The sequence below is a fragment of the Cajanus cajan genome, chromosome 10 (genome assembly GCF_000230855.2).
Source record: "Cajanus cajan strain Asha chromosome 10, NIPB_CcT2T_4, whole genome shotgun sequence".
In the NCBI taxonomy this organism is placed as follows: domain Eukaryota; kingdom Viridiplantae; phylum Streptophyta; class Magnoliopsida; order Fabales; family Fabaceae; genus Cajanus; species Cajanus cajan.
The window spans coordinates 29104185-29129898 of NC_138526.1; the positions used below are offsets into that span (position 1 = coordinate 29104185).

At 36.8% G+C, this 25714-nt stretch overlaps 1 protein-coding gene across 3 annotated transcripts; it reads left to right on the forward strand.

Annotated features, from left to right (window-relative positions):
• The first annotated feature begins 7297 nt into the window (after nucleotides 1-7297).
• Nucleotides 7298-25119, forward strand: LOC109818270 (uncharacterized). 3 transcript variants are annotated; one of them, XR_014430032.1, is made up of 6 exons: nucleotides 7298-14620; nucleotides 14709-14844; nucleotides 14942-15217; nucleotides 15290-15394; nucleotides 15999-18340; nucleotides 20149-20388. XR_014430032.1 is itself a non-coding variant. In XM_083065222.1 (5 exons), exons 1-5 carry the CDS (start codon nucleotides 14475-14477, stop codon nucleotides 16455-16457), a joined length of 1122 nt encoding a protein of 373 aa, XP_082921348.1. In that variant the 5' UTR covers nucleotides 7298-14474; the 3' UTR covers nucleotides 16458-18667. The 3 variants fall into 3 exon arrangements, 1 of the variants encoding a protein (XP_082921348.1); XM_083065222.1 differs by lacking the exon at nucleotides 20149-20388 and having other exon boundaries at nucleotides 15999-18667; XR_014430033.1 differs by lacking the exons at nucleotides 7298-14620; nucleotides 14709-14844; nucleotides 14942-15217; nucleotides 15290-15394; nucleotides 15999-18340 and adding exons at nucleotides 19622-20035; nucleotides 24146-25119 and having other exon boundaries at nucleotides 20149-23929.
• The last annotated feature ends 595 nt before the right edge of the window (nucleotides 25120-25714 follow it).

Sequence of the window (25714 nt, forward strand, 5' to 3'; positions counted from 1 at the left end):
ATTTCTTGCATCACTAAATTTGAAAAGAATTTATTATTCTTGAGCATTGTGTGAGTCGTTGCACTATCAGCGAGACACATATCTTCAATATTGATGCTATGGTCAATATCCATTCTTCATAAAATTAAAAAAAAATTGTAAATAAACAATATGATAAAAGACAACAAGACAATAATTTCTGAAAAAATCATTCATTTAAAAAAAATCATAACTTGTTTATGTCTTTCGTTATAAAAAAAATATGAATCTTTCTCATTATACTTATAAAAAAAATCATTTAATAAAAATATATTTATGTCATTGCTAGGTTGACTTTAAGGAGATAAAAAATAATGCTAAAAATTAGGGAAATTATTCTCCTTATAAATGTTGTATCAAAAAATTAAGGAAATAAACATTGATCATAATTTCATTAAATTCTATATTTTTGTACAAATCACAATCAAATTATAATTCAATGATATCTACATCAATTAAAATAATAGATGCATAACATTATGAAAACAAATAATATCAATTCTATTAATAAGATTTGAAACTAAACTCTTTAAGATTCAATGACGTAACACATGAGTGTCTCAAATATCATTCAACATTATAATTATGATATTAACAAAATTATTTCACTTCCGGTGATAACCTCATTTATATCAAAGGATCAAATACAAGATAATATATTTATATCAAATTTTTCACTTCTGGTGAGAAAAAAAATATCCTTTTATTTTCATTGTTGCATAATTATCTCACTTCTGGTGAGAAAATATTCTTTTATTTTCATTGTCGTACAATTATCTCACTTCCGGTGAGAAAAAAAAAATGCTTAAAATTTCTAAATTGGCAATGTCTTCTGGATCATTGCAAAATCGTTATATGTGTATATATATAACATTCATGAAGAATTATACAATTTTACAACACATATCATTCACGGAGAATCATTCAATTTCAAAAACAAAAAAAATGGTAATAATAAAAGAGAGACAAAATTAGGGGGAGAAATAATAATAATAAAGGAATCATAAATAGCCATAAATTTATAAATTAATACTTCTTTAATTATGGAAATCAAATTGTCTCTAATTTAATATATATATTATTACAGAATATTTAAATTGATAACATGAGCAGAAAATATGTATCATAATAATATTATTATTAGGCAGAATAAATATATTCATCATTCCATATATATTAGGTAATATGTACAATATATCGCATCAATAAAACATAGATTTTTCTCACTTCTGGTGAAAAAAAAATTAATAAAATAATAGAATTTGAACATTCTTTTTTGATAATGTCTTCTAGACATTTCAAAAATGTATGAAAAATTTCTTTATTTCATAGTGTTTTTGGGACTACTATAATGTCTTCAAGACTACTATAATGTCTTCAGGACTACTTTGATTCATAATAATATAAATAATATAAATATTTGATATAGTTCTTATTATAAAAGATGAATAACTAATCGTAAAATATTTGTCTTGAAAAATTCTTCACAGCTTTCTCTTGTAGTTGCAACACCAATAGATAAAAGACTATCGTGCTGATAACGTGTTATAAAAGGAAGAAAAAATAGAGAGAAGAAATGAGACAGTATGAGATAGAGAAAAGAATCTGACTGATGTATTATCTTTGGGAGAGGAATAATCTATTTATAAGTACATGTGGTAACTGAACAATTACACAAAAAGGGAATAATACATAACGGACATATAAATGGTAATGATTGATAATGAATATTGGCATCCACTAATTAAGCCACTAATTATTATTCATAACAGTATTCAATTTTTTTTTAAAAAAATATCTAATTTATGCACTAATTTAGAAGCTTAGTTAATATAATTTAATTTTTTAATTTTAATTAAAAATTCTTCTTATGGTATATTACGTACCTCTCATTGAAACTTAATATCAATAATAAAAAGGGTCATTAGAAATAGAATCTTAATTAAATAAAAAAAATATTTTAAAGATGTATGGTATCATTGAATAAAATAAAATTAGTTAAAATTTGTTCATACTTTAATTTATTATTCATGAATTCGTTTTACTTAGAGTATAGATATTAAGAGTACAACACTTCAATCTCACAAATCCAAATAAAAATCCATACTTTGATCTTATTATAACGTATTTAAAAGATAATTGCCCTTCCCGGTTCGTGTATCAGCTGGTACTAATTCATCTATCTGTTAAGAATTTTATATACAGATATCAATAACTCCAAATACTTTTGTCATCATCTCCATTTTGGTCAAATTGGATTTTAAATTTTGGCACAACCGGTTGAATCATGGTTAAGTTATATATTTTTTTTTCACTTTTTTTATTTGCAAAATCTAACATTACTCATAATTAATATATACGAGCAGGATATACCATACCATCAGGCTGGTCAATCATGGTGTGTCCCCCGGCTGTGCACTTGAACCCAGTGAAATATGAGGATCCTCTTGCCTTCAACCCATGGAGATGGCAGGTGTGTCTAATAATTTTTTCATTCTTTCCAAAGCTTGCATTCATAGTTGCTTTAGAGAATCTAAGAAATTGATGTATGAAAATCATGAACTACATCCTATTTTTGCGTGTATAGGTTGAAAAAGGAAAAATTGGGTAAAAGAGAGAAAGTGGTAGATTATAGATTATGCATAAATGACATAAAACAATAAAATAACTAAAAATTAAATGAAAGAGAATTTTATGGAGACTTGGGATAATAAGGGGAGAAATTTTAGATCAGAACCTCTCTTTTGTTATCTTTGTTATTTTTTGTTTATTGATGAAAGAGAAACTAATCATACCATAATAATGATAATCTTATTGATGTTGTTAATTTCACTAGCTTGTAATTATACCACCTAGCTATAAATTTATATAATTATATAAAAGAAATATTATTTTTTAATAATTACTTTTGATATGTACCATTTTAATTTTTTTATTTTCTATAATTTTTTAAAACTATTTTTTCATCAATAATTTTCTTTTCTTTTCTTTATTTATTGTATTGTGAAATTTCTCATAAATAACTGCACGTTTTTTATTTTTAAATTATTCACAGATAATTCTTCACAAAATACTATATTTTTTTTAATTTAGTGTAGATATGGAGTACCTTTTTAGTGTTGGTATTCAAGTAATTTAATAGGATATAATTACCATCATTTGGGTTCTTTTAGATTTACAATTTTTTGGCTTATTAAAAAAAATCAATTTAGTGACCCAAAAAACATGTAGGGAATGGAAATGAATGCTGCTAGCAAACATTTCATGGCTTTTGGAGGAGGTTTGAGATTTTGTATTGGGGCAGACTTCGCGAAGGTTCAGATGGCTGTTTTTTTTCATAACTTGGTATCAAAGTACAGGTAAGATTATGAAATAGACAAATGGCAATGCCATACATGAATTATATATATATATACCTGTATGTGTGTGTGAGTTATAATAATACTGGTATAACTTTTACTAAGTATTATATAACTCAATATAATTTTATTAAATGTGAATTTTATAAATTCAACTATTAGATTGAAAATTCTTTACTCTTATATTATATATATAAAATTTTATATTAATCCAAGATGATTTGATACTTCATTCTTATAAAATAAAATTAACGTAATATATACATTTCAAAATATACTAAAATATGAATACTTTGATTACTTTCAAATTGTTATTCAATTTTAACAAAATTTGATATAAACATATAAAGTGATATAAATTTTCAATCTATTATTAAATGGAGTAATACTTAATAAAAGTTATACCAGTATTATTATAATCGTCCTCTATATATATATATATATATATATATATATATATATATATATTATATATATATATATATACCAGTATTATTATAATAGTCCTCTATATATATATATATATATATATATATATATATATATATATATATATATATATATATATATATATATATAGATCAAATATCATCAGTTTCTTACTGGTCCCTCCCAATAAACATTCGCCTATGTGTGGTCTAATAAGTATTAAAAATATTTAAAAATATTTTAACTATAATTCATGTTTATTATGATATTTTCTATAAAATTAATTTAAAATTTATAATTAAAATTATTTAAATATCTTACACAAATATAATAATCAAGTTATTTCAATTTAAAAATTAAAGTTAAATGTTAATATATTTGAATTCCACATACAGACAAATAAAAGTTAATAAACTAAAATAATTTAATTTCATAAGTCTAGACAAAAATTAATATATTTCTGTATTTGTTATAAAAGGAAGAAAAAATAGAGAGAAGAAATGAGATAGTATGAGATAGAGAAAAGAATCTGACTGGTGTATTATCTTTGGGAGAGGAGTAACCTATTTATAAGTACATGTGGTAACTGAACAATTACACAAAAAGGGAATAATACATAACGGACATATAAATGGTAATGATTGATAATGAATATTGACATCCACTAATTAAGCCATTAATTATTATTCATAACACTCCCCCTTGGATGTCCAATATTTAAAATGTGCCTCGTTAAAACCTTACTAGGAAAAACCCTGTGGGATAAAAACCTAGTGAAGGAAAAAGAGTACATCATTCATAAATATTTATTTCTCCCCCTCATGCATACAATCTTTAAGACGACGGAGTCCAATCTTGTGTATCAACTGTTCAAAAACTTTTCTTGGAAGTGACTTTGTAAAGAGATCTGCTAAGTTGTCACTTGAGCGGACTTGTTGAACATTTATATCACCATTCCTTTGAAGATCATGAGTAAAAAAGAATTTTGGTAGAATATGCTTTGTTCTATCTCCCTTGATGTATCCATCTTTCAATTGTGCAATACATGCAGCATTATCTTCATATATAACTGTCGATGTCATTTTTCCAGAAGATAAACCACAAGTTTCCCGTATGTGTTGAATCACAGATCTTAGCCAAACACATTCACGACTTGCCTCATGTAATGCTAAAATTTTAGCATGATTAGATGAAGTGGATGATATGGTTTGTTTTACAGATCGCCATGAAATGGCTGTACCACCACTTGTGAACAAATATCCTGTTTGTGATTTACCATTATGAGGATCCGACAAATAACTTGCGTCTGCATAACCATTTAGTTCTGGTTTGGAAACATTTGAATATAATAATCCCATATCCATTGTACCTCTAAGATAACGAAGTATTTGTTTAACTCCATTCCAATGTCTTCGTGTAGAACTATATCTTGCTAACAAATTAACAGCAAAAGTTCCAGTGCCTCTACCTCTCCCTCTTCCCCTACCTCTACTAATACCTCTACCAGTGCCTCTCCCTCTTCCTCTATCATTCATGTTATTGCTCATAATCTATACACACAATGTAGAACATTCAAGTATTGTGCCACCACCTTCTACTTCTCAGCCAATACATTCTATTGGAGAACCCTCTCATTGTACTTGTCGCCACCCGCCGAAACGGACCTTGGCATTCGCGACGATGGTCGGACTCTTTTTAAGTTTTGAAAAGTGGTGGATTGTTAGAACGACTTATTCTCAAACTGAGACCTTGTCGAACTAACAATTTTATTAAAATGGTTCACCAATCCATGTTAACCCCAAGCGGGACCCTCCATGGATTAGTGGTTTTCGCAAAAGGTAGGGTTCTTGGAGTCGCCACCAATGTTTTACTCAAAACATTGGAAAAAGGGATAAGGCAATTGATTTCATAAATCAACCTTGGTCATTACAACCAGAGTCGGGTAAGGGAGTCGGTTACGTGCGGGGAAGGTGTTAGCACCCCACAACGCCCCTTTCGGGTTCCCTATGACGGATTATTTCATAAATAACAGTGCAAAATTACTAAATTACCCCTATTTATTATAAACGATTATAAATTAAATATCTACATGATGACAAAATTAAATATGCGACAATCAGAAAGCAATAAAAGAAGGGATTTTAAGGAAAACCTCTTGAAGCGTGCTTTTATATATCTAAACAGATGTTAGGAGGCTTTTTGGCGCTCCCTCCCACTACACGCTCGCTCGCTCCTTCCCTAAAAATTAATCTTTACTATGGAAATCAAAAAGATTTCCCTTCGACTAGTTCGAATTCTCAAGCTAAATGCTGAGAACTCAAGAACTTCGTCGGATCGGCTCTCGAAGAGATTCCTAGGGCAGAACACTGCTCAAAAACCCCAGAATACTTATGGAGAGAGTCCAAGAAGTGTGAAAAAGTGTCCAATGACGTCCAAATGACGTCTTATTTATAGGGGTGAGGCGCAGTACGGCCCCTGGTGTCAATACGGCCCATATTGAAGTTTTGAACTTCAATACGGCCGTATTGAATTCAATACGGCCGTATTGAGGTTCAAAAACATCAATACGGCCGTATTGGTTTCAGTACGGCCGTATTGCAGTTCAAAAATGCAATACGGGCCGTACTGAGCTCCAAAGAGGCCGTATTGAGCTCCACTCCTCTCACTTTCTTATTTTTAGCTACTCTAAGACCTCTAAACCTACAGATAGTCATCCTATGGTCTTCTGGGAGTCCTTTTGGCTGACTTTCCATTGATCTTTGAGAGTCTTCGAGTCTTATTTCCGACCCGGACAATTTTAGGGGTCTACAGCTGCCCCCCCCTTTACTTAGTCAAGCGGCTTTTTAGTGTACCGGTTGACAAGTAAAGGAGTTGACCCAATTGTCCGGGGAAAAGGCCATCCTTCCGACTTGTATTGTCTTCCGGTGGAAAATTGCTGAGTAGCCTCTCCAGGTTGAGTACCGCCTCTCCAGGCTTTGCTTCGCTCGTCGCCCGAGCCGAAAGCTGCATTCCTCCGTGCTTCTAGTCACTTTGGTAGCGTGAGTTTGCCCTCTCCAGGGTCTGCGGTTTGCCCTCCCCAGGGTTGCATACCTCCGTGCTTCTGATCACTTTGGTAGCGTGAGTTTGCCCTCTCCAGGGTCTGCGGTTTGCCCTCCCCAAGGTTGCATACCTCCGTGCTTCTGTTCACTTTGGTAGCGTGAGTTTGCCCTCTCCAGGGTCTGCGGTTTGCCCTCCCCAGGGTTGCATACCTCCGTGCTTCTGATCACTTTGGTAGCGTGAGTTTGCCCTCTCCAGGGTCTGCGGTTTGCCCTCCCCAGGGTTGCGTACCTCCGTGCTTCTGATCACTTTGGTAGCGTGAGTTTGCCCTCTCCAGGGTCTGCGGTTTGCCCTCCCCAGGGTTGCGTACCTCCGTGCTTCTGATCACTTTGGTAGCGTGAGTTTGCCCTCTCCAGGGTCTGCGGTTTGCCCTCCCCAGGGTTGCGTACCTCCGTGCTTCTGATCACTTTGGTAGCGTGAGTTTGCCCTCTCCAGGGTCTGCGGTTTGCCCTCCCCAGGGTTGCGTACCTCCGTGCTTCTGATCACTTTGGTAATGTGAGTTTGCCCTCTCCAGGGTCAACTTCACTCGACGCCCGAGCTGGAAGTTGCATACCTCCGTGTTTCTGACGACGGGGTATGGTGAGTATTAGTCGTCGCCTCTCCAGGCTCGTTGCATACCTCGGTGTTCCTGACAACCTTGGTAGCTGAGTACCGCCTCTCCAGGCTCAACTTCACTCGACGCCCGAGTTGGAAGTTGCCTACCTCCGTGTTTCTGACGACGGGGTAGTGTGAGTATTAGTCGTCGCCTCTCCAGGCTCTGCTTTGGTGTTTCTGACAACCTAGGCAGTTGAGTTTGCCCTCTCCAGGGTCTGCGGTTTGCCCTCCCCAGGGTCTGCCTCCGTGTTCTTGACGACGTTGGCAATGTGAGTTTGCCCTCTCCAGGGATCTGTGATGGTTTTGTCTCCACAGTCCACGATGCTGCTTCGACGATTTGTTTTTGATTTTTGTGCCACTGAGGGCTGGATAACGCAGGGATCCGTCTAGGGGATGTGCAGTTACTCATAGGTTCTTGTGTCCCAACTTTCCATTGCGTAGTTGGTGCCCACTGGGGAATTTCTGATTCCTTGGGGGTGCAGACACAAAGATGCTCTTTCTGATGTGAGCGGTGCCTTATGGTTGGCTGACGTCCTTTCGACGGTGGTGGAGTATCCCGGTTATCCTTATTCGGGTGACTCTTTTTGATTTTCTGGTTTTATTGCCTCTGCGTAGGCTGTTATCCACTAGGGGATTCTGTTGTATGATTTTGTCTCCACAGTCCACGATGCTGCTTCGACGGTTGTTTTTTTTTTTTTTTTTTTTTTTTTATTTTGATGCCGCTGAGGGCTGGATAACGCAGGGATCCGTCTAGGGGATGTGCAGTTACTCATAGGTTCTTGTGTCCCAACTTTCCATTGTGTAGTTGGTACCCATTGGGGAATTTCTGATTCCTTGGGGTGTAGACACAAAGATGCTCTTTTCTGATGTGAGCGATGCCTTATGATTGGCTGACGTCCTTTCGACGTTGGTGGAGTATCCCGGTTATCCTTATTCGGGTGACTCTTTTTGATTTTCTGGTTTTATTGCCTCTGCGTAGGCTGTTATCCACTGGGGGATTCTGTCGTTGATTTTGATTAGCCTCTTTTGTTAGGCAGATCATCTTGACGTTCGGTGATTGGATACCGAATTCCTCTTGGGGAACGGGTATTGATCTTTTTGGGTTTTCCTTTTTTTTTTGAAGAGTGCCTCTGAGTAGGCAAATGATCTTGATGTTCGGTGTTCGTCTGAGTGCCGGATTCCGCTTGGGGAATGGTTATTGATGTTTTTGATTTTTTTCTCTTTTTGAAGGAGTGCCTCTGAGTAGGCGAATGATCTTGATGTTCAGTGTTCGGCTGAGTGCCGGATTCCGCTTGGGGAATGGTTATTGATCTTTTCGATTTTTTTCTCTTTTTGAAGGGGTGCCTCTGAGTAGGCGAATGGGGATTGAAGATCTTATGTATCCCAGAGTATTATTTAGAAAGCCTCTTCAGGCTTAGCTTCACTCGTCGCTCGAGTTGGAAAGCTATCTTCCACTGAGGAAGTCAAAGTCCTTTGACTCGGATATTCTGTTCAGATGATCATGCTTCCATTGGGGAATCTTGCTGATCTTGTTTTGATAGCTCTTACTGGGGATTTGATCCACGAGAGTGAGCTGAGAAGTCTCTGGAGAGTATTATTTCGACAAGCCTCTCCAAGCTCAGTTATTCTGTACAATTGGGGAGTATTATTTCGGCAAGCCTCTCCAGGCTCAGTTATTCTGTATGATGAGGGAGTATTATTTCGGCAAGCCTCTCCAGGCTCAGTTATTCTGTACAATTTGTTGATTTTCTGTTCAGCCCAAGAATGCAAGCTGAGATGTCTCTTGGGGAGTATTATTTCGGCAAGCCTCTCCAGGCTCAGTTATTCTGTATGATGCGGGAGTATTATTTCGGCAAGCCTCTCCAGGCTCAATTATTCTGTATATTTGTTGGATTTTCTGAATTTTGCCTTTTTTTGTTGATTTTGGCTTTTTCTGTATTTTTGCCTTTTTGTTGATTTTTGGCTTTTTCTGTACGGAAGGATCTCAAACACACTCACAGATGAAGTATGCAGAGGAATGAAGATGTTGTGATGAATGAGAATGGGCCAATACGGGCCGTATTGAATTCAATACGCCCGTATTGGTGTGGAGGTTATGGTCAATGCTGCCGTATTCATTTCGGTACGCCCGTATTGAGTTGAAAATTTGTTCATAACCCTGATTTTAGTACGGGTGTACTGAACATGGTACGGGCGCATTGTTTTTTCTGAAGTTTATATTTTTTGTTTTTTTGTTTTTTTGTTTTTTTGTTTGTTTTTTCAATAAACAGAGAATAAGTGATCTTCCAGTACACCTATCATTTGTATGCATGTATGCGGTATGATGCACCTAATTCTATTTGATTTATTTTTTCAAAAGAATTAAACGATGCGTTTCTTTGCTTGGATTTTGCCATTCCTCTAGACGGGCTGTGTGTTGCCGATTTCTGTAACCGAGGAATGATGCGTGTTATATTGAGATGGGCGTCATCAACCCAGTGATCCTCCCCTTCCTTTAGAAGACGTGTCAACCCTCCTATTGACCACTATATCTCCATGTTTCCACTAGATTATCCTAAAATCGTTTAGGACAAGAGAGAAAAGAAAGGAAAGATATTTTTATTCGAAAGTTTGTGTTTTAGAGGGGATTATTTTTTTTCGAAAATGGTTTTTGTAAGAATGGCTGGCCAAGGTAGGCTTATGTGTTTAGGCTTGTTTGATTAAACACTTATGAAGTTAAGAAAATCTTGTTATTGACGTTGTGATTTTGACAACTTAGATAGCTTCCCTTGAACCTTTTTTGAATTCGGCTCATGGTACCATCATGGATTTCTTTTCGCTTTTTGATTGTCCTTATTTTTTGCCTAAAACACCCTTTTGTGGCGTCTTAGCGGACCTTTGTTTTTGTTTATTTTTGCAACCCTAATTTTTGCCTAGGTCACCCTTTTGTGGGATTCCTAGCGGGCTCTTTGCTCTTATTTTTGCGCAGCCCCCTTTTTGGGTTTCCTGCCGAGCTTTCTTTTATTTTAAAGGATTTCTTTTTTACCCATGATGGCACTTGTCGAGGCCAAGGGAAGGTGCTCCAAGTTGTCACACACACTTCCACATAAAAATGATGCGGGTTTATTGTTAAGATGATTTTAACCTCATTCATGTTTATTCAAACATGGTTAAAAATAATGCGGTTTAGAAATTTATTGTAAGCAAGAAGAGAAGCAGTAAGAAATAATAAAGAATGATTTTATTATAATTATAATGGAAACATGTGCCCTATCGAGGCTCGGGGGTCGGGCTGTCCCCGAGGAGTGATCTCTAACAGTCATCAGGTCTATACATCCCTATCGGAAGGAGAAGAACACTTGATGACGACGACCGGCCTTGACGCTTGTGAACCGGCCTTCCTAAAGATCTGGCTTAAAGAACGTCGAGGAGGATCTTGGTTCCTCTTCGTCCTTTGATCTTTAATAGGGTTATATCCTAACCCTTGTTTCCCCGGATTATCCTTGATAACGGGTAGCTTGGGAATTCCTTGGGAATCCTTGCCAAGTCCTTGTCCTGGCAAGTATCCGTTCTTGGTGAGCATGGAGGCTACCTTCTTCATTTCTCGGGGAAACGTTTCAACATTGGCAATTTCCAATGCTTGGAAGGCGGTTTCTAGAGCTTCCTTCGCTGCATCCACGTAAGGTATGGTGGATGGCTTGCTGATGAGTATATCGTCTTCAGCTTGTACAGTCACCAGCTTGTCACCCACTATGATTTTGATTTTCTGATGGAGCGTAGAAGGAACAGCTTTTGCATCATGAATCCAAGGTCGGCCAAGGAGACAGCTGTATGCGGGAGTAATGTCCATCACTTGAAATTCGACGTTGAAGATGGTGGGCCCAATTTGGATTGGGAGATTGACTTCTCCCACCACTTCTCTTTTAGAACCGTCGAAAGCTCGGACGATCATGTTGCTTGGGCGCATTTGGACTCCCTTGATTGCCACTTGATCAAGCGTTCTTTTTGGCATCACATTCAAGGAAGATCCATTGTCTACCAAGACTTTAGCGATGTGATACTCCTTGCACTTTACAGAGATGTGCAAGGGCTTGTTGTGGTTCGGTCCCTCAGCGGGGATCTCTTCATCGGTGAAAGTGAGGTGATCGTTAGCCGTGATGTGACTAACAATCCCCTCAAACTTGTCTTGGGAGATGGTGTGCGACACATATGCCTCGTTCAAGACTTTCAACAGAGCTTGTCGATGCGGTTCGGAGCTTAGGATCAAAGACAACAGCGTAATCTTTGCTGGCGTCCTGTGAAGTTGATCCACGATGGAGTACTCGCTTTGTCGGATAAACTTTAACAGCTCGTCTGTCTCCTCCTCGGATTCTTTTTCCTCGGTTTTATCTTTTTCTTTTTCTTTATTCTTGGGAGCTTTGTCATGAAGATCTTCGGGAGTGTAGATCCTGCCACTCCTAGTCATGCCCCCAAGTCCAGCGACGTTAGAGATATCGCTGTCGGCAGAAGAATGGATGTCGTATATCCATGGCACAGCCTTATTCGATTCGTAGGGGAAAGGTCTTGGAGCAGTGATCCTTAACGGTGTCGGACCTTCCCCTTTATTCGTCTTGATTACTAACAACGGAGTTGATGTGCGTTCGCTTGGCGCGGTTGTTGGCTTACACTTAATAACAAATGGCGTGCGATCCATTCTTTGAACATACGCATCACTTAATCCTTTCTTTTTATTACTATTATTAATGAATTACTAGGAGGGATGTATGAAATGTAAACCTAGATCCCTCCATGATCTTTGATAAGAATGCATGATATGAGATGATGACGTTGAATATGCATGCATTGTGTTTATTCAACTAAGCATTATCATGTTTTCGGGATGCTCCTGAGATGATGCATGATATTGCTTGGTTTTGGATAAATATCATTTTTCTTTATTTTTTTTCTTTGGGTATTTTGTATTTATTATTTTTTGTATTTTTGGGTGAAAAGGGAAACTACCTATATGAATGTGATGAAGGTAGATGTTAACACCATGTAATGGAAGATTCTTATTCCTATTTATTTTTATTTTAAAAGGGAATGTTGTATGTTTAAAGAATGCAATGTATGCTCAAACAATGTCACATAAACAATGCACAAACAATTCACTCATCCACGAACAGTCACGAGCGAATCACGAGGTAGGGGTATCCTGCAGAAAAGTGCATATTCAAGGAGGTTCTAACTGTTCTCACTGGTCTGAGGCCCCCAAGGTGCCCCCATTATAGGGACCCAATTCCTCTCGTCGTAAGTCGATGGAAAGTTCCAACGCACTGTCGTACTTGAGTTCATGGTTATCACCTTGAGTGATGCTTTCCGACAACGGTCTACGGGCACCTATAGACCCATTCGACAACCGGCCGTACTAACATCCACTCCCTATGGCTTACCACTCATGCCCCCGGGTATAGAGGGAACTGTTGTGTGCAAAGGTTCGTGTGCAGTTTGTATTTCAAACAATTGCGAGAATTTAAACATACAACAGTTATTTAAAGCCAAATAGATAAAGCATGTTATCATACAAGTAAGGGGTAAAAAAGTAATTTTAAACTATTATGTTTGAAAAGAATCCATCACTAAATGGGACTGACTCTCGAGGCTTCCCCAGTGGAGTCGCCATCTGTCGCCACCCGCCGAAACGGACCTTGGCATTCGCGACGATGGTCGGACTCTTTTTAAGTTTTGAAAAGTGGTGGATTGTTAGAACGACTTATTCTCAAACTGAGACCTTGTCGAACTAACAATTTTATTAAAATGGTTCACCAATCCATGTTAACCCCAAGCGGGACCCTCCATGGATTAGTGGTTTTCGCAAAAGGTAGGGTTCTTGGAGTCGCCACCAATGTTTTACTCAAAACATTGGAAAAAGGGATAAGGCAATTGATTTCATAAATCAACCTTGGTCATTACAACCAGAGTCGGGTAAGGGAGTCGGTTACGTGCGGGGAAGGTGTTAGCACCCCACAACGCCCCTTTCGGGTTCCCTATGAAGGATTATTTCATAAATAACAGTGCAAAATTACTAAATTACCCCTATTTATTATAAACGATTATAAATTAAATATCTACATGATGACAAAATTAAATATGCGACAATCAGAAAGCAATAAAAGAAGGGATTTTAAGGAAAACCTCTTGAAGCGTGCTTTTATATATCTAAACAGATGTTAGGAGGTTTTTTGGCGCTCCCTCCCACTACACGCTCGCTCGCTCCTTCCCTAAAAATTAATCTTTACTATGGAAATCAAAAAGATTTCCCTTCGACTAGTTCGAATTCTCAAGCTAAATGCTGAGAACTCAAGAACTTCGTCGGATCGGCTCTCGGAGAGATTCCTAGGGCAGAACACTGCTCAAAAACCCCAGAATACTCAAGGAGAGAGTCCAAGAAGTGTGAAAAAGTGTCCAATGACGTCCAAATGACGTCTTATTTATAGGGGTGAGGCGCAGTACGGCCCCTGGTGTCAATACGGCCCGTATTGAAGTTTTGAACTTCAATACGGCCGTATTGAATTCAATACGGCCGTATTGAGGTTCAAAAACATCAATACGGCCGTATTGGTTTCAGTACGGCCATATTGCAGTTCAAAAATGCAATACGGGCCGTACTGAGCTCCAAAGAGGCCGTATTGAGCTCCACTCCTCTCGCTTTCTTATTTTTAGCTACTCTAAGACCTCTAAACCTACAGATAGTCATCCTATGGTCTTCTGGGAGTCCTTTTGGCTGACTTTCCATTGATCTTTGAGAGTCTTCGAGTCTTATTTCCGACCCGGACAATTTTAGGGGTCTACAGTACTACACAACCTACACATGGTTCCACCTCCCAAACACCTACAACTCCCCAAAGTAACCAACCTACACCTACCCCTCATGTTACTTCCACTTCCCAACCACATTTAGTTCCTCAAACTAACCAGTCTATACCTACCCCTCATGTTCCCTTAACACAATTCCCAAATATGATTGAAAGACCACAAACAAATCCCTCCATTGATGCTACTGGTAGTCCAATTGTTGGATCATCATCCTCTATTGATCCATCTTTAGAAATTGGAAGCTTTGACTCTGATGGACGTATTTGGATTCGCCCAGGTCCACAAAACACGTAAGTATGAATAATTATTTTCTTTTAGATCAATATTAACATGTTTCGTGTTATAAGTTATTTTAGTTCTTCTATTTTATTTTTATAGATTCGACCCACCAATTCACCCTACCCGTGAAATTTCAAGAATAATCAAAGGGAAGTTTGAAGGGTCATGGGAATCATATGGAGAGGTTAAAAGCACTAATGAAGGTGTGGCAAACATGTGGTTTGAAGAGTTTCAGGTATAAAGAACTACAAATATTATAATAACCATTTTATATTTTTCATTGCATTAAATTGCACATTGTTTAAATAATATTTTATAAATTTTTGATGTAGAGAAAGTTCAAGTGGCTGCCTGATCATGATGCACAAATAAGAAAAGGATTTGACCATAAAGCATCTGAAGGGCTTTCAAATGCTATGTATAGGGTGCGACGAGGCATTGATCAAGGGAGTTGGATTCCAAAGCAAAAACTTGTAGAACTTCAACAAAAATGGAATGATGAGAATTGGAAACATAAGTCAATGACTAATGCTAATAATAGAAATTCTTCTGATGGTTCATTGCATACTGGAGGATCCATTCCTACTTCTGAGCATTTTAAGAGATTGGTAAGTAATATTTACTTATTCTTTTCAGGAGCAAAATTTAAAATTAAACTATATTACTCTTTGTTCCTTCAGAAAATATCTACAGATATGACTCCAACATGTTGGGACCTATTCCAAAAGACCCATAAGACAGCAAACGGGAATACATGGGTGTCTTCCAAGGCAGAAAGGATAGCGGTAAGTTATAATTTTATATATATTGAATTATGAAGAACTTGATTGATTCTGTTAGAGAGATAATAATGATTATGTTTGCAAGACTTGACATATAATGGTTATATTAGAGACAGAACAATGGTTATGGTACTGTCAAAGTTGTCATGCTCTGTCCTTCACTGTCGACTTGACATATTAAGATAGGTTACAGTTAATGGTCTCAAAATTGCAAGCTATACCATTTATAGTATGTAATTTTTTTATATGATTTGAAATTTTTACTGAATTATGTGAACATAGAATCATTTCACCTTATTGGTTGTGCTCAATTTTAGTTTCATGTAATGTGAAGTGCTATCATCTCTACATCTTACTTTACTAATTGCTAAATTCAATGAGATTCATGTGTTTGTGGTGTTGCATCTAGGTTTACAAGTTACTAATTTCATTGCAATTCATACTTATCTAGTGATGTGTTGCTCATAAGTTACATCTTAAACTTTTTACTAAGTATTTTTGTGTGTTCTTCTTGCATGATTCTTTGCATCATTCATGACATTCATGAGATCTTCTATTGTCATTATTAATGTTTATATACTTTTGTTTCTTACTTTTCTTTTTATAGAATGAGTATGAAAGACGGTTATCTGAAAGAGAGTCACAACAGTTATCGGGAGATCATGCTGCCTCTAGTGTGCAATCTGAAAATAGTATTTTCTATGATGTTGTTGGTGGTGTGAACGATAAAGGAAGAATATTTGGTTTAGGTTCAGAGGCTGGGAAGTATAAACCTTCTTCTTCTACATTCTTAGAGGGTATCTCAACTCCTGAGTATCAACAAATGAAAAATCTTGTTTCAAATTTGTCTGAAGAAAACAAATCATTAAAAGAACAATTGCAAAGCCATGCAGATTTGATTCGTGCTTCACAGGAAGAGTCTCGGTTGGTTCGTGAGCAGCTGAAGCAATTTATGGAGATGTTTTCTCAATCTTCTCGTCCTCTCCAACCTCCTCCTACACATGATGCTGACACAGTACAATCTGATGATAATGAGTTAGATGATGATCATGATATAGATGTTTAGGGATGCATTATCTTTTACTATTATGTTTACTATGCTTTAAACTTATAATTTGTTATGTTTAAGTTTTACTATAGTACTTATCATACATTAGGGATACTTTGTTATATTTGGTGTTATTTGTATCTATGGTATGCTTGACTTTCTTGTATTATTTGTATTTAGTTACGTGTTTTTATAGAATTGAGAAATTTTTCTTAATTATTTATTTTGTTAATTTTTTAAACAATTACACAATAAATTCAACTTCTTTGATTAATTAATAAATTATTTGTTAATCACAATTATAGGAGAAAAATATATTTTTTACAAATTTACGAAAAAATAATTTGCAATTTGTGACGGATTTTATTTATCACCGATGGATTTCATTCAGTACAATGGTTTGTGACAGATTTCGCAATTATTCATCACAAATTTAGTCATCAAAGATGCCCAGTTTGTGAGGGATTCACAACCCAGTTAGTGACGGATTTTATCCGTCGCAAATTGTGACGGATTTTGTGACGGAGTCACATACCTCTCAATCCCTCTCAAACAGCGAACTACACTACGAAATTAAAGGAAACTAAACTAATCCTAGAAAAGAAAGAAAATATGGCCAAGAAGTTGTCATACCCAGCAATTCCATGCACGGAAGCCATGTGCGCAGGCAGTGAGTACTTATGAGAGTGCAAGTATGATTTTTCGACCACGTGCATGAGGTTGCTTCTTCTATTTATAGAGATAATCGGGGGCAGTTAATCTTGCGTGGGTTCATCGTGGGCGTATAATCGTTGTCCACTATGTGAACCACGTGGTTTGAGCGTAACTCCTCATAATCGCTCCTCTATGTGTTTTTATCTCCTTTACTCGATCTTTAGTAACCACCTTGGTTTAACTACTTAACTGCTCAAAAACGTCTAGTAACTTTCTCTTGCATTTTTTGAGCACTCCTCGAATATGCACTACTACAAAAACACTGTTTAACATCGCTATATTTACATTGGTTTTAGTATAACTGATGTAAATCATAAACACGGTGGCAAACTTGTAAATAAATAGAAAATGCAAACATATTTACATCGGTTGGGAGGAGAAACGATGTAAATATGAGCAATTCTACATCGATTTTATGATTAACCGATGTAGAAATGGAATCAAGAAGTTATTCTACATCGATTTTGCTTATGACCGATGTAGAAGTGAGACCCTCATATGTGCCCCGCGAACACGCTAGGTTAAAGCATACCTTTTCACTCAGAATGTCACCAGCTGCCGCAAGCAACGACGGAGAGCGAACCCAGTTTAGAGAGTTCTGAGCCCTGCCCTTTCACTCAGCAACGTCCCCAGCCACCGCGAGCAACGACAGAGAGTGAACCCCGTTTAGAGAGTTCTGAGCCCTGTTGTGTTCTTGTTGACGATCGAATGTTTTTAACAAGTGACAAGAAGGAGAAGAGTTGAAGAACTTGGGAATGTCTGTGTGTTTGTCCTCTTGACTCACTCACGGAGTCGTCGTGGCCTGAGCGGTGACGCTGATCTGATTCCTAACTATTTTTAAAAAAATTCAACATCAATTTGGGAGATTCGAGGGCACTATTCAGCACGGACAAGGCGATCAATATTTTGATGAAATCGGGTGCGTCGCAGTATATGGAGTTCAAGGGAATCAATTAGAGCTTCGTGTACAAGGCGAACGAGGGTTTGGCAAACGTGCCGGATTCTCGCGGGGTGATTTTCAGAGACAAGAAGCTTTCACTGAAGGAGAAGAACCAGTTGATGAGGTTCTTCAAGCTCGTTCTGAAGCACTTGGATGATACTCAAGAGGAAAAAATTTCAGAGGAGGATCTGGAGATTTCGTTTGTTAGTTTCTTGGAGAAGATGAAGTTGCCGCCTAAGATAAAATCGTACTCACATTTCTGTTTCCTAGTGAGATTTGATTTAAGTTTCCTTTCTGCGCATTATTATTAATCTTAATCATAGGGGATTCACTTGGCCTTTCATTGTTCCTGGTCTGATTCAAAACATTTTTACTTGTATTTTAATTTATTGTTGAAAAAATGTAGACATGTATATATGCCAAATGAAAGTCTTCTCTTGGAGATACTAGTGATATGGTCAGCACTAGTTCTTTAGCATTTTAACAATTTTTAACAAAAGCAAAAGAAAATATTGTTCTGCCTTTTGTTTCTTGATTGGCAATGAAATTTTTAGTTTCTAGTTTGATATTTTAATTTTATTGCCTGGACTTTTATGTTTCATTGTCATTTTTAGAATATTCTTTTGTACACTTTTGATATTTTCCCCTAGTGTCTGAATTATCACTAGTACAAAAGACCCTTTTTACGTTGGGTATTTGAAGCTTTTTATGTCGCAAAAGTATCAGACGTTAATACGGGAGACGTAAAATTTACGTCGGGGGTCAAAAACCGACGTAAATTTACGTCGGACATGCCAAGGTCCGACGTAAAAAAGTCATAAAAATTAAATAAATAAAAAAAACGAGTGCAAGCAGAACGGGCCGTTCTGCTTGGAGAACGGGCCGTTCTCCATGCAGAACGGGCTGTTCTGCTTGATAAACCCAGGCAGTGGTCATTCCTTCTGCAGCTTCACAAACACGAAATGCAACACCAAATATTATTACGAAAAATACATCCCAGAAAACACAAACATCGGTTAAGGAGTGGTCACTACCTCGTAGAAAAACAGATGGATGTATGGTTAAGCCATTTCCATCAACACGCGAAGAAGAAACAACGCAACTCCGAAGAAGAAAAATAGAAGAACGTGAAGATGAGGAAGACAACCACGATTTGAGGAGGAGGCGGAGGGATGAGGAAGAATCCACAACGCGCGGGAGAACGTGAAGATGAAAAAGAATGCCACGATTTGAAATATAGTGCGCGCCCTCCATTTAAGCAGTTATTTACGTCGGATAAAGATGAGTCCGACGTAAATGAGATAATTTACGTCGGCTGCTTTAGCTGTCCGACGTAAATTATCTTATTTACGTCAGATCCATCGATGTCTGACGTAAATTTCTTCTTTTTATTACGGAACTGCCACCGCATTTTTGCAACGTCGGGTGTGCTAGTTTCTGACGTAAATGAAGAGACGTAGTAGCTCCCTTTTCCACTAGTGTATATTAATTGTCTCTCCCCTTGAAGTTGTTGCTTTTTATGTTCTATGTAAGTGAAATATGATAATTGGATAAAATAGTTGAAATTTTGAAATCTTTGGTAGTGCTCAGTTTGTTTGATGTCTGTGCGTAAACAGTCTGACAGGGGATTAGGTATACTTGTTTTGAATAAGTGAAGTTGATCATCATCTTTTGCAAGGGGGATAACTATTTCTTTCATATTTCATTGACATTGTTTGAATAAGGTGAATAAAGTGTGTCAACTAAAATCGTATATAATGCAAGCATAACCTGTTTACCAGTTAAGTATACTGAGGTAATGCCTTTTTGTTTTCCACATGATTCTTTTGTATGCTATAGCCATGGTAGATTATGATCAAGACAATAATGAGGTTTGTAAAGATTTACTTAAAACAAAAGATGGAATAGATTGTTTAGCTCAATACAACTCATCTGTTGGAAGGTATTTTTTTTATTCTGATTGTTTCATGTATTGCACTTGCCTTTCTTTTTAATTATTTAAGGAATCCTGTTTAATTTTTCTTTAAGAGATACTTTTAATCTTGTTTCACCCAGATTTCCCAATGCTCCTGGGGCTTTGCTATATCCTATTTATGGTGAATGAGAATTACCACAAGCTTTTTGTCGTCATGCTGTTGTCAAAGGTTGCATTTATGTAAGTTCAATGGATTTATGCTACTATTGGTGAGATTTTCTAGTTACTATAACGTCTTTAAAGTGTGCATATTTTTGTTTAAAAACTTGTTTAATCCTTTCTATCAAAATAAGAACATTGTCTTATACGTTGAATCTATATATGAAATCTTAATGTCTGTATCTCTTCCATTTTTACATTGTTACTTAAGTGCCACCATATTATATGTATGATGTTGTCATGTTTGGCATTTCATGGATGTTTCTTTCTGAATGCCAGGAGTGTAGTTTTTAAACTTGTTGGTAGTTATGGCTGGAACCTAATGCGAGAAGGTGAAGCAAAGAAGTAGGCCTTGCATTTTGATTCCTAACTGGTTACTTTTATTTCTCTGTTCATGGTTTGCAGCTTTGATTCTCCATTGTTTTATCTATGCATACATCCTAACTTAGAATCTTAAAATTGTGTATAAACAATAAGCTGCTTTGGTGTGGATTTCTAGTTTACTACCTTATCATGTGTTGTTGGATTGGGTTTTTATGTTTTTATTAGATTTAATCAATGTTATTTTAGTTGCATCATGTTGAGTTTGACTGATCTTCTAGCAATTAAGGTTTTTTTTTTGTGTGATTTGTAAACAAAATTTCTAAAGCTATATATATATGTTCATTACAGGTAATCATAAATAATTCAAAAATAAGCATGATTTTTTTTAAATGTAATCTGCATCGGTTCTCAAGAAAATCGATGTAGATTTAATCTTAAATCTACATCGATTTTTCAGAACCGATGTAAAAATGTATACATTTCCTACATCGCTCTATTCTACATTAGTTTTAGAACCGATGTAGATGACTTTAGAGAATCGATGTAGAATATGCATCTTGTAGTAGTGATGCATGCTAATAGCTTCTGATATTCTCTTTTGGTAGGTACCCCCTCCATCATTCTCTTCTTCGAGTGGTTTCTAAAAATATATTTTTCGAGTGCCCCACCAAATTCCCCCTAGGAATTTAGTCTCGAGGAACGTGCTAGGGTGAGGGAGGACTGAATTCCTATGACCTTCACCTTTTTGAGATTCGCTTTCTCTGCTTAGCCAAAGAGCAAACTCCATGATGCACCTATTCAACAGAACCCTAATTTGAAGTTTTATTAAATGTGGTTACCATTATATTTAAAATTTTACTGCCCCTCATAAATTTGACGGCGCCTGCTCACATTTTTCTAAACTCATGTCCGTTGATTTGAAATGTGATTTGAAACATTTGATGGTTGATCTGACTTGTTTTGGCCCATTTTCTCCCAGGCCCGTTTACATTGTTTAAAAGTCTTACTTAGGGTAAAATTACTTTTACCATTTTCATTGTGCACATGGATCCCTTGCTTTTCAAACTCTTTTCCGTTCTTGCTTTTCTTGTTCTTCTTCTTGTTTCTCTTGCTTAGTCTCTCTGCAATGGCTTCTTCCGCTGCTTCAACTTCTGCTACTGCCTCTATGTTTTCTCCGACTTTGGTCTCTGTTTCTTCTACTCAATATTTGCCTCTTTTTGTAAAGAATGCTACTATCTCTGTGGTGGATGGAGGTAGTGACCTTTTTGTGCCTATCCCTGGTATGGAAGAGGCGAATCTCAAGATCTACCAATGTCAGGTACTTCTTCCTTTTACCACTCAAGATGGTACTTCTCGTGCCTTTTTAGGTCCATTCATGGGTTAACATCAGAAGAAATATGCCAACACTCTACTCCCTGATGATGAAGATCTTTACCTTTTATTTATTCTCCTAAGATTGATCTTTCTCTTTTCACTGTTACCACAAAAATATTTAGATATTTTTCGCCTACTAAGGATAGACATATTCAATGGCTTGAACGCGTGGAGACTTCTATGAAGTCAATCTAGTCGGATGTTGGTATTCTTGATTTCATCCAACTGGCTAAGTCTGATTTGCATATTTTTGATCCACAAATTCTTTTATCTGTTATTTTCTTATGGAATAGGGAAACTCGAGCTTTCGAGTTTCCTTGTGGTTTTGTATGCCCAACTCTACTAGATATTACCGCGATTACTGGTCTGAAACCCATAGGCCACCGTTAACATCCTGAGGCCTTTAAGGAGGAAATTTCGTCTAAAGATCTTTCGATTGTCTAGGACAAGAAGACATATCTGGCTTTTATCAACGCTCATCATGGCCAAGCGGGTGAGCCTATATCTGACTCGAAACACATCACTTTTCTACTTTATTGGTTATCAACTTGTGTCTTCTGCACTCCTTACATCCAAGTACCAAAGTACTATTACACCCTTGCTTAATGTTTACATTTGCGAAAAAAAGTTTGTCTTAGTAAATTGTTGTTGGCCTCTTTATATACTTGCTTGGATGAGGCTTCGGAAAGCTTGTTTCGAGAAACTAGTCCTAGAAACCATTCTAGTCCTCTTTGGCTTCTCCAATTGTGGCTTAATGCTATTTTAGAGAAGAAACTTAACTTAGCCCCCCTTCGAACTTCAATTACCTATAATCTTAAAGGTTCTCGATTGGCAGTCTTGACTCCTCGAAAACAATCTATAGATAACTTTGCCAAGTATATAAAGACTATTCTTAGCTTCGAGGGGTTCTCGGAAGATCTTGCTCCTTTTATTCGTCCTAATCTAGTGGGTCCTGCCTGGTTACAAAACCAAAACCAAGTGGGGCATATTTCTCGAGAGATGACATAGATTTGGTTTGGATTCTTGTCATGGGATGTTATCTTTTCGAGAATTAAGCAAAAAGATGTGCGCATTTATCCCTACCAACCGCAACTCTTTGTAAGAAAATTTGGCTTATGTCAAATGAAACCCTTAACTCTTGGTCGAAAAGAAAAAATAGATTCTGACATTTATGTCGAAAAAGGGGATTATGATATAGTTATCAATTTGATCTTGACTCCAGAGAAACGCCTCTTTCTTACTCCTTGCACCTTTTCTCCTTCTTTCTTAGTATCAAAATGTTTCCTCACTTGGTGGTTCAAATGTTATACTGATAATATTTTTTCATTTGAAGACTTCCTTCGTCGTTTGATCAACTCTCCTTTTCCTGCGCAGGGTCCAAAAATTCCAGGTACTTACAAGAATTGCAGTATTATTTACCAATTTGAGCAATTTTTTAAAGTTTGTTATCTACCCAATAATTTGCCTCGAACGATTTTTGATGCCGCCGTATCTTTGACGAAAATAGTGCGAAAGAACATGCTCATGAAAAAGGTTATTAATCCAAAAGGGGAAACTGCTTTCAAAAAATTTTGTCCTAAAAATATTCCGCCTCTTCCAAATGCTCATTTTGGTCTAGCCAAATATTTATCTTACCCTCCTTGGGTGAAGACTCTCGATCCTTTTTACTTGGAGCACAAAAGTATCCCTGTAAAGGACCGAGTACCTATGCGAGATGTTCCGTGCATGATTTTCCTCGAGATAAATGGTGGCCACTTTGTTGGGTTGATAGAACAGTTGTGCCTCCGGGTAAAAACATCCCTCTGATGTTTTCTTCGATTTGTTTTACTTGCTTCTTTCTTTGTTCTTCAATTGAATAATTATTTGTTGAATTTAGTGGCTCTTGCTCAATGAGTTCCTCAACACCTTAATGAAACCCATCAGTGGGAAAGTGATGATGAGCAACAAGGACCCAAGTCAAAGAAACGAAAAATAGCTTCAGATAAAGTTTTGCTCCGCTCTAAGGTAACCCCATTGAGTCTACAGATCGAACTCAAAATATTTTGATTCTTTCATCATTCTTTACCCTTACTCCACGTAAACGTTTTCACTTCTTAGGAGTTGGAACCACTACCAAAGAAAAAGAAAGCTAAAGTCGATTCTTCTAATGGCAAAACAGTAATTCTTTTGTCTTAGATGTTTATTCCGTTAATTGCCTCTCACTAACTTTGCTTGCACTAGGTTTCTACTACGAAAAAACTTGACAAAGGGAAAGGAAAGCAAACTTCCTTGACTAAGATCGACAAAGCCCCAAAGGCCGAGAAGTTGCTAAAAGATGCCATGAAGTCTTTTCCTCGTTCTGTTGTTGTTTCTTCCCATCAAGAGGTACATGGAAGTTTTAGTTTTAGTATTTATTAATTTCTTTACCTCTTTGACTTTCTCCTGACTATTCATCTTATTTTCTAGGATATTGAAGTTATTGACATCTCCTCTTCTCGAGATTTATCCAAGGAACCTAACCTTATTTTTGATCAACCCCTGGTAAGCTTATGTTTTGTTCTTTTTATGTCTATGACTCGTCTTTTAAAAAAAATCTCTCCTTTTATAGTTCAAATCATCTATACCTAAGCAAGTTGTGGATGCTTCTGAAAAAATTTCTCCTTGTCTTGAAAGTCCACATTTGGATACTTCTATCAATGTCGAGGTGACTAACGTGGGTACTCCTATTGGTCTCGAAATACCACAATCAAACATTCCTCTTAATGTCGACACACCCCGTGGGTCTTCCCAAGGAGATGCCCCTTCTTTTGAAGCAAAAACCTGAGGTTTTGTTAGGCACAGGTATTTTTTCTTCCTCATCCTTGTTTGAACTAACACCTGATGCAACTTCTCCATATATAGTTTTTGTTTCCCTTATCTTCTATTTCTATAACCTGTCCTATCTTTCTTATGCTAGGAGAAACCACGACCACCCCAGATTCTGCTCAACCTATTACATTTCCCCCACTGGAGAAGAATGACCTTGAGTCATTTATGCCTCCTCCAATTTTTATACCTTCTACTGATTTAGATTTGATTAGTTGCTTCAATGACAATGTTAAAGTCGATAATATCTTTGAGGTTCTAGAGAATTGGACGAGCGGTACATCTGCCTCCGAGAAAGCTCCTAAGTCCATTGCCAATTTTCAACCCCTGCTCGAATCGTTCCATTCAAAGGCTTATGTGGAGGATCTCAATCAGGCATTTCTCGTTCCTGAATTTAAGACTGAAGTTGAGCAAATGGTTGATGATTTGCTCGCATACCCAGATCTTCCTCTTGAAATTCACCTCGAGCTTCAAGAATTCATCAAGCCTTTCACCCTTGCCCATGATCTTCGTGCTAAATGGGCTAACACTTTTCAAGAAGTGGCCCATATCGAAATAGAGACCGAGGGCGATCGTGCCAAGCTTGAGCACCTTAGACAAGAGTTTCTTTCTATCAGGAAATCCACAGAAGATTGAAGTCAAAGTCAGGAAGTCATTCAACGACAAAAGAGTCTTAAAGATGAAGGCAAGGAGATCTCTTCGAGACTCTCGAAGACATTGGAGCACAAGAAGCGACTGGAAACTCAATGTGCTTCTCGAAGATATAGTTTAAATCAAGCCTATCAAGCTTATAGGAATTTTAAGTCCAAGTTCTGTAATATTGATTAAATTTGAGAACTATGATTTTGACTTACTTTATGTTACTTTGCTGCCTCTTTTACCACTATTATCTTTCATGGAATTTTTTCAAGTATTTTCCGTTGATTACCTTGCTTGCCAATCTGG

Bases quoted from the DNA above. Each gene is read 5' to 3' on its own strand.
- LOC109818270 (XM_083065222.1), top strand. From the start codon at position 14,475: ATGATTGAAAGACCACAAACAAATCCCTCCATTGATGCTACTGGTAGT. The intron at 15,218-15,289 runs GTAAGTAATATT...TTGTTCCTTCAG, and splicing joins CTGAGCATTTTAAGAGATTG to AAAATATCTACAGATATGAC. The intron at 15,395-15,998 runs GTAAGTTATAAT...TTCTTTTTATAG, and splicing joins CCAAGGCAGAAAGGATAGCG to AATGAGTATGAAAGACGGTT.